Source organism: Pituophis catenifer, unplaced genomic scaffold (genome assembly GCF_029215685.1).
Source record: "Pituophis catenifer annectens isolate HBS135680 unplaced genomic scaffold, rPitCat1.0.hap2 SCAF_1, whole genome shotgun sequence".
Classification (NCBI taxonomy): Eukaryota; Metazoa; Chordata; class Lepidosauria; order Squamata; family Colubridae; genus Pituophis; species Pituophis catenifer.
Genome location: NW_027256881.1, coordinates 222,461,305 through 222,489,182, shown reverse-complemented (window position 1 = coordinate 222,489,182; position 27,878 = coordinate 222,461,305). Strand labels below are relative to the sequence as shown.

Here is a 27,878-nt window from a genome sequence, read left to right as displayed (position 1 = left end):
ATTTTTTTATTTAAATCAGATTTTTTTGATTTTTATTGAATTTATTTTAATAAAAAACTTTTGGGGTAAAAATCTATCGTAAGATAGTTTTCTATTTAAGATACATAAATAATTTAGTTTATTCAGCATGAAATGGAGCTTAGTTATGTAACACAAGGCAACACTGGGACTATCGGTGAGTCAACAGCGGGTCAAAGGAGTAGCAGAGATGACAATTGCTCTTTAAAAATTATGATTTAAATCGAATTGATTTAAATCAACTCTTTTTACCAGTGATTTAAATCATGATTTAAATCAAATCCATCCTGCTTTGAATGAATCTAAGTTCTATATTCCACAAAAACTTTCATGTCCGTTTGTTTGTAACCTTTAGTTGGACGAAATTGGAAGGTATATATAGGGTCACAATTATTGAACTAAGGTAACTCCCATGGGCTAATTTACAAAAATGCCAGGTCTTTTGACTCTCATGGCAATGAAAGCCATTTCAAAAAGTCTAGAGTCTATGTACAATGATATAAAATGATACTAGAACACATTTAGTCAGTATTCTAAGCAAGCACCAGGCAAAAATCAAAGAAAAAAAATAGAGCTCAATAATTTATTTATGTTTAAATTCTTTAATATTTCACTTGGGATATTTATGATTCTATATTTTAAATAATATAAACATCTCACTTGGATCTTTGGGATCTGGGTAGCCATAAATGATTTTATATGTGAATACTGGGCAACTGTATACTCTAATATAACTTGAAGCCTGGTAATATTTCAACTGAGAATTTAAGAGAAAAGATACGCAAGAGAAAATGCATAAGAGTTTTCTAGAATTTTGTTCAGGAAAAAAAATCTACCACTGGCTATATTCCAATACTAATGACTTGAATTATGATGAGAAAATACTATCAGGTTTGGAAGACTGAATCTAAAAAAACAGGAGATTAAAAGAATCCCATGAAGTGTGTAATTGACAAGAACAAATAAAAGAAATATATCATATAACCTATGCAGAAGGCTGATTAACTCCACTCTCTCTCAAAAGCAATATGTGATGTCACACACACACACACACACACACTCAAGTTTAATCCCACAAATCAAGTTAGAAAAATAAATCAAATGAAGAGTACACAAATGGTAAAAAATGAAGTATAATCTTTTTAAGTATGTGTTACATTGATCATTTACAGTTGAATTAAAAAGTTTGAAACTTACATTGTAGGCTTTGATTATAAGCTGGATGATATTTCGGGAGTCTTGATACAAAATCTCTACTGTTGTTCCAGGAATTAGGGCCGTGAGATTCTTTTTAAAACAGAGCATATAAGAAAATTGAAATCTGAACCAAAAAAACCTCCAAGTGCTCAAAAGTTCATCCATTTTAATAGTTCTTTCAGTCTTTTTCATGTTAATTGTGATGAGAAGAATGGGTAATAAAAGGGAATAATGCCACTGAGAAATTACTTTGCAGACATTAATTTTCATGTAATATAATTAAGTAATAGCAGATTGAGTTATACAGGATTAAATCCAAAGCTATTTTTGGTGCTATTGTGATCAATATTTGTCCATTTGCTTTAGAAAACTTAAGTTCTTTGAAGGAAAGCTTCAGACTGAAATTAATAAAAGAGTCAAATAGGAAAAGAAGGCGCTATACAAGCAGTTAAATTTCTGATTGTAAAATCCAATCATAACAAAATCCAAAAAGCATCTCAAATGCTTTTTAATTCAAAGCTGCTATTCCTCTCATAAACTAGCCTTTTCACACTTTCAAGAAAAAAAATTCTGGCACTTTGACAAATGTTCTAAACAAGTCATTGATTGATTTAGCATTTACCTTATAAAGCATATAGTGATTTTTGGTCACTGCAAAAATTACATGAATGTTGTTCTCAGCTAATTTTTCTCCAAGAAGTGCAAGTGAAGGATAATCCTAAAAGGGGAAAGGAAAGGAAAGTAAGATTATGATAATGTAACATTATTTATTATGCAGCTTTTAGCCCACAAATCTGTAGATTATCTTTATTACATTGAACTGAATGAGATTTACTTATGAATAGAATTGAAAAGTCTTCCGCGGTATGCAATCAAGAATTCTTTTCGGTTGTGGAATTATTCTGTAATCATTTGCCAAATGCCTGAACTCAACTATGAATGTGAGAACAAAATATGTTCTCTTCTATCAGCAAAGAAAAGGATCCATCATCACCTGTGAAATTATGGGACTTCATAGGACTGTTGGAATAGGTTACAAATATACTTCTATTTATCACCTGTCAAAGTCGATAGGATATCGTAATTTGTGCTTACAATATTGGGCCAGTCACTCCCTTTCAGCCTAACTCACCTCAAGGGGTTGTTGTGGAGAAAATAGGAGGAAGAAGAAGCATTAGGTATGTTCCCCACCTTGAGTTGTTTATAAAAAATAATAGTAATAAACCATGGAAATGAATGAATGAATGAATGAATGAATGAATGAATGAATGAATGAACGAACGAACTGCAACATGCAAGAGTTTGGCTGGAATATTTGGGAACAGACATTCCAAGTATTGTGGTGCTAAATGAGGAAAGAGTTTATATATTACAGTAACACCATACTTTGAACTGCATTTGGCAATGAACAATGACATGATAATCACTGTTCTTGATAATCTAGTCTTGCTGCCTAATTTTTTATTAACAAAAATTCCCAAGCCGAATTTTCTTCTAAAAGCAGATTTACATAGAATTGTAGGAATGTTAGCAGAATCTATAAAACATGGTATTCGGGCATAGACCATTAAAGCTAGGCCATCTTTATTCAGATGGGGACATATAAACCCAAGTTGGTAGAAGGTGTTCCACATTGTGGAGGACAAAAGCATTTCAGTGTACATAAGAATATAGCTCTTTAGGGAGAGATCAACCGCTAAATAACTATCATTCTCTACATGCTGACGTTTCCCTAACAATTTTTCAGAGAAGTTTATCCCTACCTTTCTTCGGAAAGCAAACTGATGTTCTCCTAAGCCTGGACTGCCATACATTTTGGGCACCAGCTTTTCATTGCATTTCCAGGCTAGTATATTAATTACAGCAATGGTCAACCAAGATGTATATTTGTTTTGTTTACTTGGGAAACAAAGGATGGTTCTGTTCAAGCGCTCCGGGCGGCTGTCATAAGACAACCAGTCAGAAAAGCTTTTCAGCAGGGAAGGAGGGGCACATTACAGGCTCATTAAAGGGCCAAAAAATAAGTTTGAGTTGGCATTTTGCTTGGCCTATAGAAAGAAGGCCACGGTTATGGAAAACAAAGCAGTGTTTCATTCGGAAAGCTGAAGCACTCTCTGTTGATGTTTCATCGGGAGCTATTTGTCCTTTGATATTATTATTACTAAGTTGTCAATGAGAATATTTATATCATCAGGATTTGAGATAACTGAGGCTGATATAAACTAATGCATAATTAAACCGTGTTAATTTAGAAATCAAAATCCCTCAATTAAGCTTGATTTTGGGTAACTAGCCAGATTTACCCACACTGCTGGCTGGGGAATTCTGGGAATTCAAGTCCACACATCCTAATATTGCTGAGACTGAGAAACATTGGTCTAATTATAACCATGGATCTCCTAGTAGTCTTTCATCCAAGCCCTGAGCGGCCTTAACTTCACTTAGCTTTTCTGAGATCAGTCAAGATTAGAAATGTGATTTTGCATCTAAAGCAGGCATATTAATTTGCATTAATCATAAAATAATAAGCATTATTCAGAGTATCATAATATCCTTTCCAACACCGGAGGGAAAAATAGTATTGTAGGAAATACAGGAATCCAGCGTGCACCGTGCATTTCTATTATGTCCATAAGGACTGAAGAGTTTTTGTGAAATTCAGATATTTAAAATAGCAATCCAAGACAATTTTCTTACCCATTTTTTTTTAAAAACAGCACTACATTTTAGAGAGTATAACTAGGTAGACGGAAACATATTTTGGGTCTTGAATATGTGTCCAAGCTCAGCAATGGACAAATGCATACAGAAGTAAACCGCAATTCTGAAACATCTTAGTAAAAGGAGAAAAGAAAGAATATCCAGCTGTGCATTCTCACCAGCTGATTGGATGCTGTGTATTCATTGGCCTCATTCAAGTGACACAGCCCATCATGTGGTTGCACCAAACCACCCAGCTTTCCATCCAGTGCGATGTGTGGGACATCGTCAGTAGTGAAGACCAGCAAGTGCGAAGCCTCCTTCCGCCACCCAATCTCTTTCTGCATGAAAGTCAAGGTAAGAAATAGAAGTTCTGTCACACTCTTTAAAAACCTGAGCAGAAAAGGGAATGTAACTAGAGAACCCCCTCCTCCTCCACAGCGAGATCAAATAGATTATATACCGAAGTCTTTAAATTGTGCAATGAGAAAATCTGCACTGAAATAAAAAGGGATAGTACCAAACCAGTACCGTATTTTTCAGACTATAAGACACACTGGAGTATAAGATGCACCAGGATTTCGAAGAAGAAAACAAGAAAAAAAAAAGTTTTTGCCCTCCCCAGCCATCAGGAGCACTCTGCAGGCCTCCCAAACCCTCTGCGCATCCTGTTTTTGTGAAAACTAGGCCTGTTTTTGGCAAAAATGGGACATGCGGGGCAGGGTTTTGGGAGGCCAAAAATGGCTGTATTCGGTGTATAAGATGCACCAACATTTCCACCCTCTTTGGGGGGGGGAGTGCGTCTTACACTCCAAAAAGTATGGTAAATTCAAAATTATGGTAATTTTGAAACACTTTTGAAAGGACCAATAGCTCAATCTAATGATGCCCAGCATAGCATTGCTACAAAAGAGGTAGACTATATTTCAACAGTTCAATTCAGTGAAATCGTGAATGGTCTTCTTTTTCTCTTACACCATGGTCTCCCAACTTAGCAACTTTAAGACTTGTGGACTTCAACTCCCAGAATACCCCAGCCAAAATGAGGAATTCTGAGAGTTGAAGTCCACAAGTCCTAAAGCTGCCAAGTTTGGAACCCCTGTCTTAGACATGATCAGAGCAGCATGCCCAATGCCTGCACAGTGGGAATAATCCATGGTGGGATTTTTATCCTGTATTAGTAGAGCCCAGCATTTTTTTTAAACAGCCAAATGTCTCTTCTAAATAAACTACAGAATGTTCATCAAACAAAATGCCACAATGGATGTGAGACTGACAGAAAAAAAGTGAAACATGGTGTGCAAGAATTAGCCAACAGTATTGTGTTAACCCAGGATAGAGAATAATGTCTCTCCAAATGTTGTTAAGCTACACCTCTCAGCACTTCAGCTAAGATGGGGAGAAATAAAAGAGGCTGGGAACTGTAGTTCAGCAACAATCGGTGAACCAAGGTTCCTACTCTGGAATAGAACAAAACAGTCTGGGATAACTATTGGCCAGCATTTTTAAAGAGGGCTGTTGATTCAGAGCCAAAATGTTTATTTTGAAGTTAATATGGGCTGAACATACGGGAAATAAATGCTCAGCCTATATTTTCATTGGCCACTCGCAGACTGAAACCGCAGTAGATGTTAAACTATTACTGATCCCACCCAGCTCTGGAACAAAAACTGAGTATTTTATATCTATACTTGGCAATTTTCTGGAGAGCGATAAAATATGAAGAGAATATCAAAAAGAGGCATGAAAAATATTATTAGTAGAAAGTGCGAAAACACAGTTTAGTCTTTAGTTTCTCCTAAAAGAATCATTTCCAAGAAAGTGATAGATATATTATCATTTGATTTCACAAGCAGCAGTTTAAATCCTAACGGTCATTTTGCCAGCCAAGGAATCTCTGCCGAGCCAGCTAACAAGAGACAACTGTTCCTGAGCATTTCAGAAGCAGACTCTGTTTTTGTCAGTGCAGAAGTTTTTAAAAAAAAAAACATGAAGGGAGAGCAGGCAGTAGAAACAAAAGCACAGTCAAAGACACCCAACAGGTCCTTCACAATTAAGTCCCATTGCTACATAGCTCAGCAAAATGCAAAGGCAAAAAGAATGCCCATTTTATCAAAACCTTTGTGCAAAACGCAACCACTGTTTGAAGAAAGAGGCACAAAGAATAACTGGTACCCGGTGCATTTTGCTTTTCTTTCATTTATTCATTTGATTGATGAGCTGTGGTGTTGCAGTGGTTAGAGTGCAGTACTGCAGGTTATTTCTGCTGACTGCCGGCTGCCTGCAATTTGGCAGTTCAAATCTCACCAGGCTCAGGTTGACTCAGCTTTCCAACCTTCTGAGGTGGGTAAAATGAGGACCCAAATTGTTGGGGGCAATATGCTGACTCTGTAAAACCGCTTAGAGAGGGCTGTAAAGCACTTTAAAGCAGTATATAAGTCTAAGTGCTATTGCTAATGCTATTGCTATTGATTGATGTAGTTGCGCAACTCACATAAGTGACTCTAGACAGCATACAATGGAATAGATAAAAAGAACAGAATTCATAATCTTAATCTATATTTATAAAAAGGATCTATGTATGTATATATATATGATCCAGCATAACTCTGGAATGGCTCGAGCAATTTCAACCAAACTTGGTACACAGATGATTTCCTCTCTGGAAACAAATACTGTGGGGGTAACATACCTCTGGTGTGTGTGTGTGTGTGTGTGTGTGTGTGTGTGTGTGTGTGTGTTCCAGCATAACTCTGGAACAGCTCAAGCAATTTCAACCAAATTTGGAACACAGTTGACTTACTCTCTGGAAAAAAATACTGTGGGGGTAACATACCCCTAACACCCCTCAGGGTGTGGGTGTGTGCATGTGCCTGTATGTGTGTGTTCCAGCATAACTCTGGAATGCCTCGAGCAATTTCAACCAAACTTGGTACACAGATGACTTACTCTCTGGAAAAAAATACCCCAAGGGGGTCATGCACACAAGCGCAGGAGGTGGGGGGGATTAGGATGAAAACATACCTGGGCAGCGCTGGGTCATCAGCTAGTATGAGATAAAAAATAAAAATGTAGGAGCAGAGCTTCATAAATGACAAAGCTAAGACATGGTTTGTATCACACTCCTAGCGCCCCAAGCCCCAAACCAAATTTTTAGGGCTTTACTAAAGGCCAGTATGGTTGGATCCACCCTAATCTCAGATGGAATTATCTTCCATAAAGTGGGTGCCATGGCAGAAAAATTCCTTCTTTCAGGCCCTGCCAGCCATTATTCCTTAGCTGGCAGCACTTGGAGCATGTCCCTACTGCAAGATGGGATGGGTAAAAACAATTGTATTTCAAATACAGAGGGATATTAAGAAGGGAAACCAGCAATACAGAGGAAAAAAGATGTTTCCTCATACTGTACAACTAAAATGACATGGAAAAGCAACCTAGTGCATCTGTTCCTTAGTAAGATGTACTTACAGTATAATAAGAATTCTTGCACCAATTTTTAAAACAAAACCATGTCCATGTATCATTTTCCACTGTTAATAGTGCTGGCAATCAGCATGCCATGCAAAATTGCTTTCAATTATTATTCCCACAGAGGCCCAAATTACTTACTTCGCACACAGCAGCTTGCAAGATTGCATCTAAGCCACCCTCCGGAGCATCTCTGTTGCGGGAAACTTTCTGTTTCTGAACTTCTTCATTAAATCTATCTATTTCATCCGTGAGGGGTAAAAGATGGCGGAACCCAAAGGATGGGACACAATTTGGGAACAACTTATATCTAAAAAAGAAAGAAAGAATATACATTGTTTTTGATATTAGTACAAAAACATCATAACATCTCATACATCCCTCATCAAAGCTGCTGAAAAACAGAAATGTAGATATATCTTACTCTTTTAAAAAATAACAGATTCTGACTCATGGGGAACAGAATCTTTTTAAAGAATTGTTCAACATTATGGATGGATGAGGACTTCAGTACATGAGGAAGTTTCTAAAGATAAAATAACCCATGAAAATAGAACACTGAAATGACACAATATTCTCCAAAACTGAAAAACAATCAGACAGAGCTAGCAACATGTAGAAAAGAAAGAAATTTTAACACCATTTCATGGCTAGACTGGTTACCCATTCCTACCAAAATAATAATTTTACAAAAGAAAAGTTTCTCTATTTTGTTCATCTCAACCTCCTGCAGCTTTTTGAAGAAGTCTAGTTTAGCTAGAGGCAGCTGCAGAGAATGAGAACACTGTCCTTTATTTTTAAAAGAACCACACTTTTCCTGTCTTCATCAGAGGATGGAGCTGTGGTCATTTGATTGTGTATGTTCCCAAACCTCCTGCCTCACTTGTGGATATAGATGGATTCTGACAGAGTTGAGGGATGAAATATCTCAGATTCTCCAAGCTGGCAAGGGAACTATATTAACAACAACAACAACAATAATACGCAATTATGGATGAAACATGTAACAGCGATACCCATTGTCATCGGGGCATTTGGTACCATGTCCAAGAATTTTATAAAATACATCAACAAACTGCAGCTTCCTGCAATAACACCAACGGAACTGCAAAAAACTGCGCTACTCGGAATGTCGTGCATCTTAAGAAGGTACTTGGTTGATACCTAGGATGCTGGCAGCAACTTGTATCAACCATTAACACCAGTCAATGGTATTTGTGGTGCATTTTTAAATGTTCAGTTGACTGAGTTTCATGTTTAATGAATAAAGTATATAATAGATATTAAAAACTTAGCTTAGGAATTTAACAGCTTCTAATGCTATATGAGGAATCGTGTGATAGACAATTGAATTAAATAATTACTTGGGACAGAAACTTCAACCTAAATAGGAGATTAATGCACCATTTCAGTGAATGAACTTGTCTTTTGTAATCTTATATAAATTACTGTCCCCAGCCTCTACATGAATGCAATATACCCAATGAAAATAGCTTGGTTTTTGTGTATGCTCATAATGTATCTTGCTAACAAGATTCCAACTTTCCTTATATTGTGTAAAGCTCCCGTCGCGATCTGTATGTGAATAAATACTTTGTATAAAGTATTTATACAAAGAAATAAATAAAAAATTTAAAAAAAAAAACAAAAACAAGGTTCAGGATCATTAGCTGGATCATGACAGTAAGCAATGTTTGAGTCATCATCCTTTTACATAAAGCTTTACAATTTGAAAAATGCTGCGGTTTACTAATAGTAATTTCAGTGAACTTAGTTCTCCATTTGAAAAGCAAAACGGAAAAATAATGATGGTTTTAAAAAAAATTGTCGTGCATCATCAGTTTTACACCGTAAAAAAATATTTTGCATTAATCTTCCTTTCTCTTACAAGTAGGCACAGGAGTTCTCAGATGTTCCACAAGACTGTAATTCTGAATCTTAGCACAGAATCTGCATAAAAAAAGCTGGCAACTCTAAGCAATACAAAACCTGTTTGAGTGCTGTGCTAATAATATAATATGAAGGTGCTGATTCAGCCAGTTAAGCAAGATTCCACCATAAGGAAATAGTGACTTGCTCTTCAAAGCATGCCAGAAGCCAGTCCACACCCATTCAAGCATACACAAAACTGTTACGGGATAAACATCAGAGTCACAGTCTTTTAAAACATTGCTTGAGTATCACCCTTTCGTGATGCATCCTAAGAGATGCCACAAAATATTGAATCTTTTCTTCCTCTTAGTCTAACCCAGGGGTGTCAAACTCGATTTCTTGAGGGTTGTTTTTGACCTCAGGGTGTGTGTGGCCAGGGTGGGCATGGCCAGCTTGATGTCTCTCATGTTGGGGGCTCCTGTGGTGGCCAAGTGCTAAGGCAGGACTTCCCTCAGACCCTCCCTTACTCTAATTATAATCTCCTTCCTTCCCTCCCTCCCTCCCTTCTTTTTCCTTCCCTCTTCATTCTCCTTTCTTCTTCCTTCCCCTCTTTCCTTCCTTGCTCTCTTCCCATCTTCCCTTCTTTTTCTTTGTCTTTCCTCTTTTCCTTTCTCCTTTCCTGTCCCTTCTTGCAAGCTCAAATGCAAAAGGGGAAACATTTCTCCTTTTGTTTTGTTTTTAGTTTGTTTTGGTCCACATGCGGCTCCCCCGAGCTCTGTTTTCGCTGGCAGAGGGTTGCAGGAGGCAGAGGCACAGAGGGCTGATCCTTTGCTATTTCCAGAGTGGCCCCGCGGGCCAGATCTAAGCATACTGTGGCCCAAATCCAGGCTGCAGGCCTTGAGTTTGATACCCCCTGGTCTAACCCAAGACATTTAAAACTCCAGATAAAGCAAGCAATCTTTCTTTGCGCCTATCAAAACAGAGGTAGAAAGTGATACATAAAACTATGGGAGGCATTTCAGAACAAGAGACAGAACACTTCCCAGGCAACAAAATACAAGAACAAGGAGGAATAATTTTCTCCTGTTTCACAACGCTCAATATCTGCTACTTAAGGCAAGGGTCATCCACTGGTAGGGCCAGTCATGCCTTGAATTATGACAGAGGGCCTCAGTCAAAACACCAGGATTAATTGTGATCTCCTACAAACTGCTAAGGGTGCTATTGTTACTGAAGTAGTTTCGCCAAAACAAGATGTTCAAAGAAATATTTTGCGTGCTGTTTTGATGAATTCATGGCTTTCTGGCTTTTTTTTTAAAGAGCTGGCTAGCCACTGTAGAACCAGAAACAGATAAGTCTTGGTCTGATCCCAGGTTGGCTCTTCTTGAACTCTCAATTTGCAAACTAAACTATTCCAGAAGGAAGTTTTAAATTTAACTTGGCCAAATGAAAATCTGATTTTTGTAGAAGCCTAAGAAGGAAGATCTTGGAGTGTCTCAGACAGAAAAGTTCTGCTGCTCTGGTGTATCTTCAAATAATTGCATTACATCATAGTAATAGAAGCATTGTTCTAAATAGAACTGGCTCAACTTTGTTTAGGAATTTACTTCCCTGTAAACTGGTTTCTAATATGTAAGACCTCTTACATATACCTCTTACACATAAGTCCATATGTGGAGTTCAACTCCCAGAATTCCCCAGCCAGATGGCTGGGGAATTCTGGGAGTTGAAGTCCACACATCTCCAAGTTGCCAAGGATGAGAGAAGGTTAGAATCTGGGAGGCACATAATTTCTATTTATTATTTTGATGTTGTCAATTCTGTTTGTTTAATGGGTGGGATTGTTATTTGACTTTTTGTTTTATGAGGGTCTTGATTGTTAGCTGCCCAAAGCCTTTGAGAATGAAATACAAAGGAAATAAGCAAATAAATAAATATTAAAATGCAAAGGTTTGTTATTTTTAATCTCAGAGCAGATCATCTTAGAAATCTCTTTCAGCCCCTAAAATTTTATGATGTTCTCCTACTGTTTCGGAATTTATTTCAGATTTGACAGAAGATTCCTTAAGAGCGAGGAAAACAAACAGGCATATTGTATTGCTCTTCAACGATACTGAGTCGAAGAAATGATAGAATCTGATTTCCTCTATAGCTGTGCGCATCAGTGTTCAAAGAGGATGAGCAGTACTTAATAACTACTGATTTGAGTGACACAAAGCAACCTTCCATGCAAAAATCTTCATATCTAGAGCCAAGTATTCATTTGTTGCCCATTTAATTTCAGCAATGAGGCAGTGTCCCTTATGCCCAACCTTATTTAAAAGTGGATAAAACCTCTTTGTTATAATAGCAAGAGTCCCTGGCAAGTGAATGCTTCAAAAATGCAGCAGAACTGATCCATGGGCCTACAACTAGGGTTGAAGTTTTAAATATGCTTTCTTAAGTCTAAATCCTTTTAAATATACAAAGCTTATATCGCAGGACTGAGAAATTATTTTCTTAACTGCCTACAGATCCTGAAAGCAGCTATTTCTTGCTGATGGTATAAGAATCTTTAAAGAGAGATATAATGAATCTTTAAAGAGAGAGAGAGAGAATTTTAAAGCTTACATTAAAAAGACATACAGACATCTTAGTGAACCCATTTCTCAGTTTAAGTTGATGAGTTCAGGGTTATTTGCCTTTTTCCTCTCAAATATTACCTTCTTCAGAACCAACATTGCTGTAGAAATCCAGTTTTGGATGTGGAGTAGATAAATGATAGGTTTGCAAAATAAATGAATAGACATTAAGCAATTAACAGCAAAAGTAAAGTACTATGGACATATCTATAATTTAATTTAATTTAATTAATCATATTTCTATGCCGCCCAACTCCCAAGGGACTTGGGAGGTACACTTCCACCTACGGGTGTGGTCAACATCTGTAAATCTTCATCAAAGACAATAATGGGGTACATAAGGTACTGGTAGAGACATGAGGCATAATTCTGTTATGCAAAAGCAAGATAAATGACAGCAGCATGAAGGATGTGACCAATTTTGAATATCCTTTTTTTTTATTTATTTATTTATATGCCGCCCTTCTCTGGAGACTCAGGGCAGCTTACAAGCGTTAAGCAATAGCCTTCATACTTCTGTACATATCACTATATCCTTATAGTAATCTCCCTTTCATATCAACAGCTTTGCCTGCTGTCCCACTAATATTAGAATATTCACGGATCAAAGGACCTAGGAGATGTGTTACACAGTCTTCAACTTACATCCACAATTGAGTCCAAAATTTCCATTGCTAAGCAAGACAGTTGTTCAGTAAGTTTTGCCCCATTTTATGACCTTTCATGTTACATTTGTTGAGTGAATCACTGCAGTTGTTAAGTTAGTAACACAGTTAAGTGAATCTGGCTTCTCCATTGACTTTGCATGTCAGAGAGTTGCAAAATGTGATCACATGACCCCAGGATACTACAACTGTCATAAATACATGCCAGTTGCCAAGTGGCTGAATTTTGATCATGTGACCATAGGGATGCTGCAATAGTCAAACATGTGAAAAACAGTCATAAGTCACTTTTTTCAGTGCTGTTGTAACTTTGAATGGTCACTAAATGAATGGTTGTAAATCAAAAATATAGATTGCTGTTAGCATCCTAGGCAGTTTTTAGAGTTATTTTCTTTTCCAGATTTCAAGCAAACGATCTCATTAGAAATATTTAACTGACCAGATTCCAAAGATCCATTCTTTCCTCCACAATTGATCTATATAAGAACACAGCAAAATAATATTTTTAAGAACACTATGAATCTGATTTCTACTCCCCAACATTTATTTACATTACTGTAATTTTAAAAAGTGAGATCAGTCCAGGAAAGAAAAACAATATTAATGCCAGTATCAATATTCTGAACAGGGGAAAAAATTCCTAGAATTACCACAAATATTTATGTGTTATGCTTACTTGGAAATAATTCTGAAAACTAATGAACAAAATTGACCAGCTGTTGGTCAATGTAATACATATATTTGGCATTTCTTGTGTAAACAACCACAAGGCTGTTGCTTACCCAGTGCAGGGGTTATTCTGGTATCTTGGGGCCGTGTAGGAGAAGGGAGAAATGTTCTTGTCTACAAAAGACCCAAAACCAAGCCGAAAATTGCTGGTGAGCTTTCCCATTTCTTCAGCCAGCTTAGTTCCCAAGTTCCGAATGGTGTCCAGATCATCCTTCATGGAGAGGGAGAGATCCATCAGATAGTACAGATCTACGGGATAATCCTCCACCTGTCGAACCTGCACGTGGAAAGAGGCTGGGTCACCTGTGGAGGCAGCAGATCATTGTCAAGTTAATAAGCAAAAAGGTTTTATTTTGGCCTCGGTTTGGCGCAGCCCCTAAAACAGTGATGGTGAAACTTTTTTCCCTCAGGTACTGACAGCACGCACGCCGCACGCACGCCAACACCCAAGATGCAATGCTCCCCCCGCAGGCCTCTCCCCGCGCATCCATGCACAACCCCCCCGGCCCAGTTTTTGTGCTAGCAGGCCTCCCTGAAGCCTCCTGAAACCAAAATTGGGCCGCAGGGGGGCGCATCACACACCCCACGCCCCGTTTTTGGTCCCAGGAGGCTTCAGGGAGGCCTGCTAGCACCAAAACAGAGGGTACAGGGGCGCACTGCACCTCCTCATGCCCTGTATTTGTGCTAGAAGGCCTCCCTGAAGCCTCCTGGAATCAAAAATGGGGAATGGGGGGTGCCACACACACCCCCACCCCACCCATGCATGCATGCACGTCTCCCGGCAGAGAACCGAAAATCAGCTGGCCAGGGGGAGGCACATGCACAGTGGAGCAGATCTAAGCATTGGCTCACGTACCCACAGAGATGGCTCCAAGTGCCACCTGTGGTGCGTGTGCAATAGGTTCGCCATCACGGCCCTAAAACATCCTCTTAGCTTCCCCATCGCCAGAAATAGCCACAGTGACCTGGCTAAAATATGAACACTTCTGCACAAAGTTTCCTGTTGCAACACGGACACATGGGCAAAATCTAGACCGCATTCTTTCTTTTATATGACTCGCATGTCAGTCATTCCTTCAGTTAAGGCTGCCAAAATGGCAGCTTTCAAATGGTGGGAAAGTGAGAATAAAGAATGAAAGCAGAAGGCATTCCTCAGGCATTTTTTTGCCGAAAACCTCTACAGCTGGGCTGTGGTAGACCTAGGCAGCAATTCTTATCTAAATTCACACAGATTAAGGAAGCGGTGACAATCCTCTAGAATGCTGGCATGTTAAATGCAGCCAGTCTCCTACACATTTATATGCAGAGCACCAACCTCTGCGGGAAGAAGATGTGTTCACACAGAAGCCTCTACTCCTTTGCTATCACTGATTGGATGAAGATACACACAAAGGCCTCTTTCTGACAAATGTTCAAACTCTCTGTGTGGAGATGTAGGGCACAGATTATTTATTTTTTATTTTATTTATTTGTCAAGAACATATTAGGTGATATATATAAGTATAAGCATGAATTGAATACATAAAACAGTCACAAATAGAGAAAACATTAGGACAGGGACGGTAACAGTGGTGGGTTGCCCCCGGTTCAGACCAGTTCGCAAGAACCGGTAGTAAAACTGGCGGGAAGCCCTGCCCACCGCCCTGGATGTTGTCATCAGTGATCTGCGCATGCGCAGAAGCGTGATCCTGTTGCAAACCGGTAGTAAACCGGTAGTAAGTAGAACCCCTGGACGGTAGGCACACTGGTGCTCTTATGCACACCCCTTAGACCTTTTAGGAATGGGGTGAGATCAACAGTAGACAGTCTTAGGTTAAAATTTTTGGGGTTTTGGGATGAAACCACAGAGTCAGGTAGTGTATTCCAGGCATTGACCACTCTGTTGCTGAAGTCATATTTTCTGCAATCAAGTTTGGGGCGGTTCACTTTAAGTTTGTATCTATTGTGTGCTTGTGTATTGTTGTGGTTGAAGCTGAAGTAGTCATTGACAGGTAGGACATTGTAGCAGATAATTTTATGAGCTACGCTTAGGTCATACCGAAGACGGCGTAGTTCTAAGTTTTCTAGGCCCAGAATTTCAAGTTTGGTGGCATAAGGTATTTTGTTACAAGCAGAGGAGTGGAGAACTCCTCTTGTGAAATGTTTCTGGACACGTTCAATTTTATTAATGTCCGATATGCAGTGCGTGTTCCAGACAGATGAGTTGTATTAGAGTATTGGTCTAGCAAATGTTTTGTATGCTCTGGTTAGAAGTGTGATATTATATAAACACAATAGGGCTGCTCCAACTGATGGGTGTTATGGACCAGGAAGGCAAATAAAATAGAATAACAGATTTGGAAAGGAGCTTGGAGGTCTTCTAGTCCAACCCCCTGCTTAGGCAGGAAACCCTACGCCACTTCAGACAAATGATTATCTAATTTCTTCTTAAAAACTTCCAGTGTTGGAGCATTTACAACTTCTGGAGGCAAGTTGTTCCACTGATTAATTGTTCTAACTGTCAGGAAAATAACTGAGGATATCTGAAGTTTGCTTTGCACTACCAGCCCAATGGCCTTGTCCAAAGGTTCAAACAGGGAGATGGGGAATTATATCAGCCTAACAATATGTATTCGTCCTGTTAAAGACCACAGTTGGCTCCACAAGTAAAACTTTAATGCAAAAATACAGCCTGGGATTTAAAACAGCAGACAACTCCCTAAGACATTAATTTGCTGCTGAATTGCAAATTTTAATATAATCAAATGGGGAAAAAATTGCAGAGACACTGACCACGAAACTTACTTTAAATCTGAATTAATATCCAGCCCTGATAATATTATCCCAGGATGCCATTGAAAGGCCAAGATTGCCCCTTGCCTTGCCCCAAAGAACACTATGAACTCCTCCTAAATCAAAAGCAGTTTCAAGGGCAAACAATTCACACCCACAGCCTAATTAGTCACCTATTCCTGGGGGAGAAAAAAATTCAGAATAGTAAGGAGGAAGTCAAAATCCTTACACTGCAATACATATCCTGCTGGCTTTGTAAAATATGACTTATATTAAGAGCTGTTTCTAAACAGGAACTTGGCCTGGAAACCTCAATTCCATCCTACTGCAGCTTGTATCATAAAGCCCAGGAATAAAGATGCAACAGTAAAAATAATTTTGTCTAAGTAACAGCTGCGCAACCCAAGCGTGTAGCTCTGAGATTATGGTGTTTAGAGTTGTAATCCTCCTTCTGTTCAGAAACCAGGACAAAGAGCTTTCATGTACTTGGGATGACATTTTTTTCCAGAATTTTCCATCTATAAATGGTTATGGAGTTTCAAGGCCTCCCCAGACAAAAACAAAATAAAGCAAACAAAACAGGAAAACCAATTCCATAACTATAAAGCCATCCCTGATAGCTCTAGCAGAACTGTTCTCTCCTTAAAAGTATGCAAAGCTTTTGTAAATAAGATTCAAAATGACAGAAATATTTCAGTTATACTGTGCACAGTTAAGACAACAGGATACGAAGTGTTTCTTCCATGCATACGTATTTCCAGTTAATTGTGACACTGGAAGGAAGGTGACAATGGGAAAGAAAGAGAAAAAGATCACAAAATGTTTAATTTTAAAATAATTGTTGAATTGTTAGTCTAGTCTGTAGGCCAACTAGGGCTCTACAGACAGGGTTTGAAAGGGAAGGGGGAAACAGAAGGAAAGGGACTAAATGAAAGATATGGGTGAAACATTCATGGAAGGAACAGATAAAGAAGGTCAAGAAAAGGAGGGAGAGAACAGCACAGAAGAAGGTTACAAGGTCAGGGAAAATGGGGGTTACTTTAGGCTTGAAGTAATGGTTCTTTATGAATGCCCTTAGTTTTCCCTACAACTGAAAGCCAATGCAAGGTTTGATCAAGGTTTCTCAATAGCACAACCAACAAATTAGGCAGGCACAGAATGTGAAGTGTTTCTGTACTGTAGCTATACTTACTCTAAATTCCACATTTAGTGACTTCTGCTTTCAAAGCTATTTTGATTTCGTTGGGTTGTCTGCTAGGAACATAATCCTCTAATTCTGCCCGTGTAAGAATTTCACTTGCTGCCTAAAGATTCAGGAAGCAGAAATGATTGATGTGACAGGGAGTTCAGCTGAACAAAAAGCTGTTTTCTCCCATTCGGCACCCGTGAGTTTGTTCCCGTTGGACAATTATTTTGTCTTCGCAAATGTATTCCCCAGGAAAATCAGCATGCATCACGCAGAGGCTGATTCCAATTGTGTGAATTTACTGTGAATCAAATGTGAATCCCTATTAATAGAGAGCTATAAAATATGGGTTTAAATTTATCTTGAATAATTTAGCCTTATTATGAACCCCTTTGTTGTCACATCCACTTTAGGAGCACCCTTATTCAGATGGTAAAAAGGGAAAAATAACTGATCATAACAACTTATAACTTTTGAAAATCATGTAACCATAACTTGGAAGTGTAGTTCTTGAATGTACAGATTTAGACAAGTGAGACTTAGAGGTGACAAAAACTACTCACCTCTAATTTAACAGGTTTATTGACTAAATGGCTGTAAAAAAAAACACCTCAGCTAAAACCTTGGGGAAGTTATTGCTGTTCTGTGAGTTTCTGATTCAGTTTGGTATAAATGTATAAGCATGTTACGCACGAAACAAAATCACTCCAAGCAGTTTACAGCTACTTGACTTACGACCACAATTGAGCCCAGAATTTCTGTTGCCAAGCAAGACAGTTATTAAGTGAGTTTTGCCGCATTTTACGACCTTTCTTGCCACAGTTGTTAAGTGAATCACTGCAGTTATTTAAATTAGAAACATGGCTGTTGAGTGAAATTGGCAGTTGATTTTGCTTGTCAGAAGGTGATCAGATGAACCTGGGACCAGTGGTGGGTTGCCCCCAGTTGGCACTGGTTCTATAGAACCGGTAGTAAAACCGGCGGGAAGCTCCACCCGCCGACCCCGACATCATCAAAATGCTTCTGCGCTTGCACAGAAGAGCGAGCACGCGCACAAGCAAAGCAAGCACAGACGCGCGAACGAGTAGTAAAGGTAAGTATAACCCACCCCTGCCTGAGACACTGCAACCGTCATAAATACATGCCAGTTGCCAAGTGTCTGAATTTTGACCACAGGATCATGAAGATGTTGCAATAGTCTTAAGTGTGAAAAGCAGTCATAAGTTACATTATTCAGTGCCATTGTAATTTTGAACAATCACTAAATGAATGGTTGCAAGTTGATGACTACCTTTATTTTTTTTTCCCCATCTATTGCAAAGATGGATAAAAGATGTCCTTCCAGATTTCGTGGAAAAGTAAGCTCCCCTTGACTCTGGACAGCCTGTCTAGTAGTGAAGGCTGATGGGGGGTTACAATCCAACAATATCTGGAGGCCTTCAGGTTGCCCACCCTTGATAGTGTTGGAGTTGAAAGGGTTAAAACACTATCTTTATTAATAGTGCTATGAATAAATGCAGGAGAAATCACAGTGAAAGATAAAAATTGCCTACCACTGCCCAGAAAGCTTTTTAAAGCCTGATATAAAATTACTGTATTGATGTAAAAATCCAAGGCATTTATACTTGTAGTGAGAAAGGGGAAAAAAACCTCAAAGGGCTTTGTGGGTTTATGCTAAGCTTGGTTTAACCCTGTTAATAGATACACAATGAGGGGCATCGTATGAACTAGAAAAAATAACAAATGGCTCACCCCTTATGACATGCTTATTTGCAGAAAGAGAGGAACGCAAGGCAGAAAAACATTCATTCTGCCTCTCGTTTGATTGAATTGTTCTACAACACAAGCATTCTGTACAAAACTGTTCAATGAATTCAAATTTTAATTTGACCTTTCGCTACATTACAAAGTGCTTTTGAGAAACTATGAAAATGAAAGGCCAAATATCTGTAGGCCAGTGTTGAAAAATCAACCAAGGTCTCTTTTCTGAAAATTAATTCCACAGTAAAATCTCCAACTTTTGTATTCTAATTTCCATCTTGGCAGGCAACTAATAACAGGGAGATCTCTAGTTTCTAGATCAGAACTTCAAGATTCATAATGGCAAAATAATCAAAACACTTCTGTTGTTTGGAGCAGTACAGGGAAGGGGGAGATATTTCTCATGATTGGAGGGTGAGAATCCACAATTTCTGGAAGTGAGTGAGTTATGAACTGTAGGTTTCTTCAAATCTTGATCTCACATATTCAAAGTTCAAAAAGCAAGTTTAATAACACTGTAAAACAGTTGTCTCACCATAGTCTATTCATTTATTTAGTTATTTATTAAAATGATTTGTATGAGGTCTACTGGTGGTCTGCCAGAAAATAAGCCAGGAGTGAAGAAATTTATCCATCTTTACACAAACTACGTCTTTACAATGGCTTACAAAAAACTTAGCTTAGTTGGCCTAACTTGGATCACATCTTTTTAGCTAGGCAAATATTATCAATTTACTCCATAATGATTGGAAAGCCAGTACAGGTATTCAACTTATGACTGGTCATTTAGCAATCATTCAAAGTTATGATGGACCCACCTTGGGACTACTTATGACCCAGATTTGAAGTTCTGATGGTCAGATAGATGCCCCACAGTCACACGACCAAACTTTGGGCATTCAGCAACATGGCTGTATTTGTGGCCATTTTGCAGTATCTCACAGTTATGGGGCACCAAGTGGATCCTGAGTAAGAATCCTTCAGTGCAAGCTTCAGAATTAAAACACAAACTGTGCTTGCTGAATACCAGCACTAGACTATGTAAATAGAAGAAGAATGAGGAACACACACAAGGTAGAACTTGCTCCCTTAATGCCAAACTGTCCAAAATTCTTCCCCCATGAAAAGAGTGGAGAACCTGGCCTTCCAGATGTTGCTGAACATTAACTCCTAGTCTAAAATAAACTAAAGGATGAGAAATACTCGGTAACACTCACCAGGCCGCAAATTCAGTGAGATCTTTTGAGGCATTATTTGGATCACATCAGGATTAGTCCCACTAGAGCTCTTACTGCTTAGTGGAAGGTTTTTTACTATATTAACACTGCTTTTTGTACTCTCAAAATGCCCTGCACAACCATTGGCGATGAGATTCTCAATGAAGTCACACCTTGAAGTGATGGATTTTTTGTTGCCAAATTCCTGTAAGAGAAGAGAAGAATGGAGAAAACATACATCAGTTTGCCCAAGGACTATCCTAATGCAAAGCAGAGTTAGCAAAGAATTGCTGAGCACATTGTAAGCCGCCCTGAGTCTCCGGAGAAGGGCGGCATATAAATCAAATTAAAAAAAAAAAAAAAAAAAAAGAAGTAGTTTCTTTCTTGCATATTTCAGTGTGATTGTTTTACAAAGGGATCATCTCAAGAAACTTTTCAACATATTCCCTGTTTACAAAAGTAAAGTCTAAATTTACTTTTGTTTGTTTTCTTGAGAAGTCACAAAATGTGGAATTCAATATATGTTCCAATAACTGAGCTAATGCTTAAGACTATGAGCTTGGACACCTGCTCTATAAATCCATGTCCCTTAGCTAAAGCTGCTCATATAAGTGGATTCTGGACCTAGTGGTGAATTTCTCCTTGTTTTAAGGGGTTATTCGTCTGTTCCTTAAGGAAGCGTTGGTTCGCCCTCTTATTAAAAAAACATTGATGGATCCCACCATACTGGACAATTTTCACCCACTATCTAGAACACTTTTTTTTTTAAAAAAAAATAGTTTTTAATGATGTGTTTTCATTGTGGACTACCCAGAGTCATATTCTGTGAAATGGGTAGCTACATAAATGTACCATGTACATGTATAGCGATAGCATTTAGACTTATATAATACCCCATGGTTCTTTACGGGATACTCTGGATAGTTTAGAACAGGGGGTCATCAACGTTTCGGACCTCAGGGACTACTAAATTCATAATTTTAAATCCCACGGACCACTAATATGATCTGCCTAATGACCGGATGGGTGGGTGTGGCTAGGTGGGCATGTGACTGGGTGGGCATGGTCAACTCAATGTCACTCATGTCGAGGGGCACCTCGAGGGTCTCTACTCGCCCTTCCCCTGCCAGCCACTCCTCGCTTCCCCACCCAGGCTCCTTAGTGCCCCAACAGGAAGCAGTTGGAGCTAAGCAGCCACCACAAGAAGGAGTTGGCAAAACAGTTCAGTTCAAATTGGATCTGACCGAGAAGGAGGCTCAGCAGAAGCACCTCACTGAGGACTAGGAGCATAGGCTTTCCAATCAGAGGGAAGACCTACGGGAGTGCAAGGCCAGGTACCTGCACCTGGAGGCTCAGCGGGCTGAGATGGTCAGCCAGTTCCAGGCCATGATGCAGGCCCACTGGAACAAGGCCCTCAGGCTCTTAGCCACCAGTGGCACTTCCTTCTAATCTTTGCCCAAAGCCCTGCACCAGGAGGCTGAAGCAGACCCCGAGTTGGAATTTCTGCCCCCCTCCGACCCATACAAAAAGACCCCCAAGGAGGAGACTCTCTGCAGCAACACAACGGTTCATTGCATGTATCTGGCCCAGGGGCCGTAGTTTGAGGACCACTGATTTAGTGCAATATAAAAAATGCAAATAATTTTTCTGCGGACCACCAAAATTTTCTCATGGACCACCAGAGGTCCACGGACCACCAGTTGGTGACCACTGTCCTAGATCAAGGGCGTCAAACTCGCTGCATCATGTTGCCGTCACATGAGGTTTTTCCCTTTCACAGAGCTGGGGTGGGTGTGGCCCGTGTGTGATGCATCTGGCCCGTGGGCCGCCAGTTTGACACCCCTGTCCTAGATTCATGGTTCATAGACAGCAGGTATAAGTTGTGACTGATGGTCACTATTGCTTAGTTCTGGCTGCTTATTGCTTTTTGTGCTAACTGCATTTTGTTTAGCTATCTTATTTTTATTTATTGTCCTTGGGTATTGTTTTATGTTTTCTATACAATGCACTGCCCGAGATCATTTGAAGTCTGGTAGTCTAAAAATACAGATAGATAGGTAACTGAGTCATTGTGCAACATTCCTTCGTGCAATGCCTTCTCTAGAGCCCAGCTCAGCCTTGAAAAAGTGCAAACTACTGTATGTTTTGATTAAGGATATATAAATCAGGGTGCCTGAAAATTTTCCACTGTAATTTCAACATATCTCTATTTTGCCAGCTTAGGAAAGGGTAGTTAAGGGAACCATCCACAGCAGTCGTGGGTTGCCCCCGGTTCGCACTGATTCTATAGAACCGGTAGTAAAACCAGTGGGAGGCTCCGCTCACTGACCCTGATGTCATCAAAACGCTTCTGCGCATGCGCAGAAGCCCCTGCGTTTGCATAGAAGAATGCGTGCGCGTGCGCGCTTTGCTCACACAATTGTGCGGCCCCATTGCGAACCAGTAGTAAAGGTAAGTAGAACCCACCCCTGATCCACAGGTACAATTCCTCATCTTTATTTTCCTGTAGACCCTGGAGATACAGATTTGATAGAGTTTTGAAGGTCATTGCACATCTCTTTTTGATTTTAAACTTTAAGAGGCTCAATAACAAAGCATTTTTAATTTTATTCATATCAGAAGAGGCAGAATATTTTGCAATCTGAAGAACCATGAAAGTACAATAGCTCTACCAAATTTAGCTAATCCATAATATGAGCTAGAAGTGTACACTGTCTATTGATTTTTCCATCTATCTATAAATTACAAAGAGAGACAGGGCACCCATCAGACACTGGGTACTCCTTTCCATCTCTTCCAGCAATAAAAAAAAAATTAACACAATAAGCACTGTTATAATCTCCACTCTTGAATTTTCTGATTTAGACTCATCATCTTTCTTATAATAAAAATAATCAGCTCTAAAATTACTTATTTACATTAATCATTTTTCTTGGAATGTCATTCCTTTTTTCACATCTTAGCCTCAAGGGATACGTATCCCAAAAGCATGTCAATGCCATACATCTGTGTTTTCTCTGAAATCAGAAATCTAAGGGAAGCTTTCATCTCTTAAAAAAAAAAAGGCCTCCAGAATCAAGGATCTCAGATGAAGCATGTTTTTCATCAAAATACCTCTTAATTATTTCATGAAATACTGGTATAACCTGTTAGTGACTAAGCTTCATACGCTCATTAGCCTTTGTTAGAACTGGTTTTTAAAAAGCAGTCATATCATCAGATCAAAATTATATTGGTATAATTCTATTGGTAACTGGTAAATTGGTAAAATCATATAAGAGAATTATATAAATATATTGGCAATTGTTCTTGAATAATGTTCTGGATGGGGAGGAACAGGCTCCGACTCAACCCCTCCAAGACCGAGTGCTGTGGTTGCCGGTGTCCCGATATAGCCAGCTGGTGCCATCGCTGGCTATTGGGGGTGAGTCATTGGCCCCCACGGAGAGGGCTCGTAACTTGGGCGTCCTCCTGGATGCACGGCTATCTTTAGAAGAGCATATGACGGCCGTGGCCAGGGGGGCTTTTTATCAGGTTCGCCTGATCCGCCAGTTGCGCCCCTTTCTGGATCGGGACTCCTTATGCACGGTCATTCACGCCCTCGTTACTTCTCACCTGGACTACTATAATGCTCTCTACATGGGGCTCCCCTTGAGGAGCACCCGGAGGCTCCAACTGGTCTAGAATGCAGCTGCGCGGGTGATTATGGGGGCGACATGGTGCTCCCATGTAACACCTCTCCTGCGCGAGCTGCACTGGCTTCCGGTGGTCTTCCGGGTGCGCTTCAAGGTATTGGTTCTCATCTTTAAAGCGCTCCATGGCTTAGGGCCTGGGTACCTACGAGACTCTCTCTGCCACCAACAACCTCCCACTGACCAATATGCTCCCACAGAGAGGGTCTCCTCAGGGTGCCGTCGGTCAAGCAATGTTGACTGGCGATCCCCAGGGGGAGAGCCTTCTCTGTGGGGGCACCCGCCCTCTGGAATGAGCTACCCCCAGGGATACGATTGATCCCGGACCTCCGTACTTTCCGCCGGGCTCTGAAGACCTTCTTCTTTGAGCAAGCCAGGCTGGCTTAAAATTTTTAATTGTTTTATGGGTAAGGGGTTTTTAAATTGGGGAAGCCAAATGGATTTAATTATGTTTTAAACTATTTTAATTTTCATATTGTATGTATTTTAATCCTGGCTGTTCACCGCCCTGAGTCCCTCTGGGAGAAGGGCAGTATAAAAATTTAATAAATTCAATTCAATTCAATTCAATTCAATAGCAATACCTAAAATTTCCTCTCTCATTTTCCTTTCTCCCCAAAAAGTGTTCCTTCTGAATTGTAGATTAAAGAGCATAAGAATCTCTGCATGTGCTATAGAGGTAGTCCTCAATTTATGACCACATTTGAGCCCAAAATTTATGTTGCTACAGTAAGTGAGAAATTTGTTAGTGAATCACTGCAGTTGTTAAAATAGTCACACAGTTGTTAAGTGAATCTGGCTTCCCCATTGACCTTGCTTGAGAGAAGGTCACGAAAGGTGATTTACATGACCTCAGGACACTGCAACTGTCATAAATGTGAATCAGTTGTCAAGCATCCAAACATAAATCACATGACCATGGGGATGTTGCAATGGTCATAAGTGTGAAAAATGGTCCTAAGTCACTTTTTTCAGTGCCATTGTAACTTCGGATGGTCACTAAATGAACTGTTGTCAGTTGAGAACTACCTGTATTATAAACACCTAGCTTTTGAAACATATTCAGAAAATCATAAGCATGCCAAAAGGAGATTAGACTATGAGTCTCTTACAACTTCATAAAGCCATATATATTCTGATGCCACCGTTTCAAATGAAACTTTTTGGAAAGCAGAGGAAATGAAAACCCATTACCCAGAAAGTTTTTCTCTCCTACAAATGAAAGGAAGATTAATTGATGCAGAATTCTGCCCCTGGGTTAGATATTTGCATTCAGTAAGTTGGGGAAATTGTATCCTAGAAACTTGGATGCTAGATGCAAATTTTAAAACTTTATTCCACAGAAATCCAAACTTCATGAGACATTTTTATGAATAAAAGTATATAATTTTGTGGGATACAGTATCTTAATTTTTCCCCTCCGTAATGAGTGCTTAAGTTAAAATGAGGTGAAGACATTTAGAATGTCTCCTAGAACTGTTCATAGCTAGTATAAGATAGTCAACTTTTCCAGCCTAGCTCAAAAGCCTTGTTATTATTGGCAGTGGCATCATTCAAAGAGGATGTTTAAAGGAAAAATTACTGTAGGCTTCAGGAATTATTTCATATAAAACAGCCCTTTAACCTCTAGTGAAGTTTGAAAAGTCTTCACAATTGATTTGACTATGCTTCACCATGAATTACTGATGATTGTCCCAAAAGAGCAGCCACAACAATCTCTGTATAAACATTTGTGTTGGCAGGGCTATTCAAAACACTTACATTTTCGGTGTCAAAAAATAGCATAAATTCATTTTAATATGACTGCATCCTCACCGATATTTTCTGCCTTTTAGATGTCCCCACACCAGTGGCACACTTGTCTTAAACATTAGCTGCTTACAAGGGGGCTCCAAGCCAAAGGTTCGGAGGAAGCCAATCTTCTCCTAGCTCTTGCTTTTGATTAAAAAAGCCCTGGAGATATCAACTCACTCTACATGCCCCTTAGTCTCCAATGTCTTGTTGTAAATCTAAAGCCACCGCATATGAGGAATGTTCTAGCAGTTATTATGGCAAGCGTTCAACTGTATTAAACATGTCATTAAGAACCAATTTCATAATGGGATGGTAGTTTTTGAGTTGCATAATAATCTTCTCCAAGCCAGAGCCAAACTAACTTTTAAAAAGACAGGCATCTTAGCTTAAGGAACAAGATGTATCCACCCCATGGTGGATTTCACCCTCTTTTAAGGGTGAAAACTTGGCAGGGAAAAATCTGAGGTTAGAAACACCCAGGATGCAATTTATTCTGTTAGGGAGAAAAAAGGGGAACGTACCTCTTTAAAGCACCACGCACACTTGGGATGAATGGGCAAGCATTCTTCACAGGAGGTAGCATTCCCGCTTGAACAAACACTGAGACCTTTAAAGAAAACAAAGAAAAGCTGAAAGAAAGCCCAAGAAAAAAATGGAAATGGTAAATGCTCCTGCTGCCCTAGAACAAAAGTAGCTTGTCTGTATCAACATCACGTAAAAAGCTTTGCTTCGCAACGGAGAAGATAAATTAATCTTCTCCAAGGTTCAAGGTGGCTAATAACAGCAATAATAAGAAAAAATAAATAAAAGATATGTGAATGGAAACATTAAGTACACATTTACAGATAGTGCTCGACTTACAACCACAATGGAGCCCAACATTTCTGTTGCTAAGTGAAACCTTTTTTAAGAGAGTTTTGCCCCATTTTGCCACAGTTGTTAAACAAAACGCTGCAGTTGTCAGTTAAGCGTTAGTTAACAGCGTTGTGAACTGAATCTGGCTTCCCCATTGACTTTGCTCATGAGAAGGTCACAAAAGAGGGTCACATGACCCCAGGTCACAGCAATTGTTGTAAATATGAGTCAGTTGCCAAGTGTCTGAATATTAATCATGTGACCATGGGGATGCTGCAACGGTCATAAGTGTGAAAAATGGTAGTAAGTCACTTTTTTCAGTACCGTTGTAACTTCGGCCACTAAATAAACTGTGATAAGTCAAGGACTATCTGTATTTTACAAAATAAATAGCATACAATGGTCTTTTTTATCCTCCAAGAATCTACCTGAATAAAAATGCCTATAAAATAACACAGTGTTGTTTCTATGTTGTGAGCAAAAACATTCTAGGTTGTTGCTCAGATTCTAGATTCTAGGAAGAAACATTGTATTTTATAAATAAGGTCATTGCCCTTTTATTATTCTGTGTGCAAACTTAATCAAAGAAATACTCCTGTTTAGAACATTTCCTGAATTTGAGATTACTGGCCAATGATGCCTTATACCTCTTTGTTATATTGTCTCCTTGATTATCCTTCCTTCTGAGCTGGAGGCTCCTAAATTAGCCCTTTGACATGCAATATATAGATTTAAACTAGTAGCTTTAAACCATGTTGCAGCCAAAACCAAGGAGAATTCATATCCACCAATAGCTAAAACTTGTGAAATTCTATTATTCCATTTGGGTTATGGAATATATGGTTCTGACATAACAGCATGTTGACAAATGAGATATGAATCAAGCTGCAAGGCTTTTTCTCTCTTTCTCAGCAGTGAATTATTACCATTACAGATCTTGACACTTCCTACCTAGGCTCTGGATATATAAAAGTACATACTGTATATATTTGATGTCTTTGAGTTAGTGTTGACTTCTGTTACCTGTCTGGACAAGTCCCTGTACTTTTCTTTGCAAGAATGAATGAATGAATGAATGAATGAATGAATGAATGAATGAATGAATGAATGAATTTATTTATTTATTTATTTATTTATTTATTTATTTATTTATTTATTTATTTATTTATTTATGCAAGGAAACAAGGACACATGAAAAAAATTAGCACAAATAAAAGGATATAAATAGGCAAAACATAGCCATAAACACATAGAACGATTACATATAAATGGGGACAGTAGGACAGAGACGGTTGGCACGCTGGTGCGCTTATGCACACCTCCTTAGGGAC

The 27,878-nt window shown here is 39.1% G+C and overlaps 1 protein-coding gene across 1 annotated transcript in view; it reads right to left on the bottom strand.

The window, feature by feature from the left end:
• Positions 1–20,285, bottom strand: part of ITGB5 (integrin subunit beta 5) — a 65,534-nt gene extending 45,249 nt beyond the window's left edge. Inside the window, exons 1-6 of the mRNA XM_070957077.1 lie at positions 20,207–20,285; positions 13,324–13,573; positions 7,525–7,693; positions 4,095–4,256; positions 1,838–1,933; positions 1,216–1,305 (exon numbers count right to left, since the gene is read on the bottom strand). Coding sequence (XP_070813178.1) covers positions 1,216–1,305; positions 1,838–1,933; positions 4,095–4,256; positions 7,525–7,693; positions 13,324–13,573; positions 20,207–20,240 — 801 coding nt within the window. The 5' untranslated portion in view covers positions 20,241–20,285. The remainder of the gene's footprint in view (positions 1–1,215; positions 1,306–1,837; positions 1,934–4,094; positions 4,257–7,524; positions 7,694–13,323; positions 13,574–20,206) is intronic.
• Positions 20,286–27,878: the final 7,593 nt, after the last annotated feature.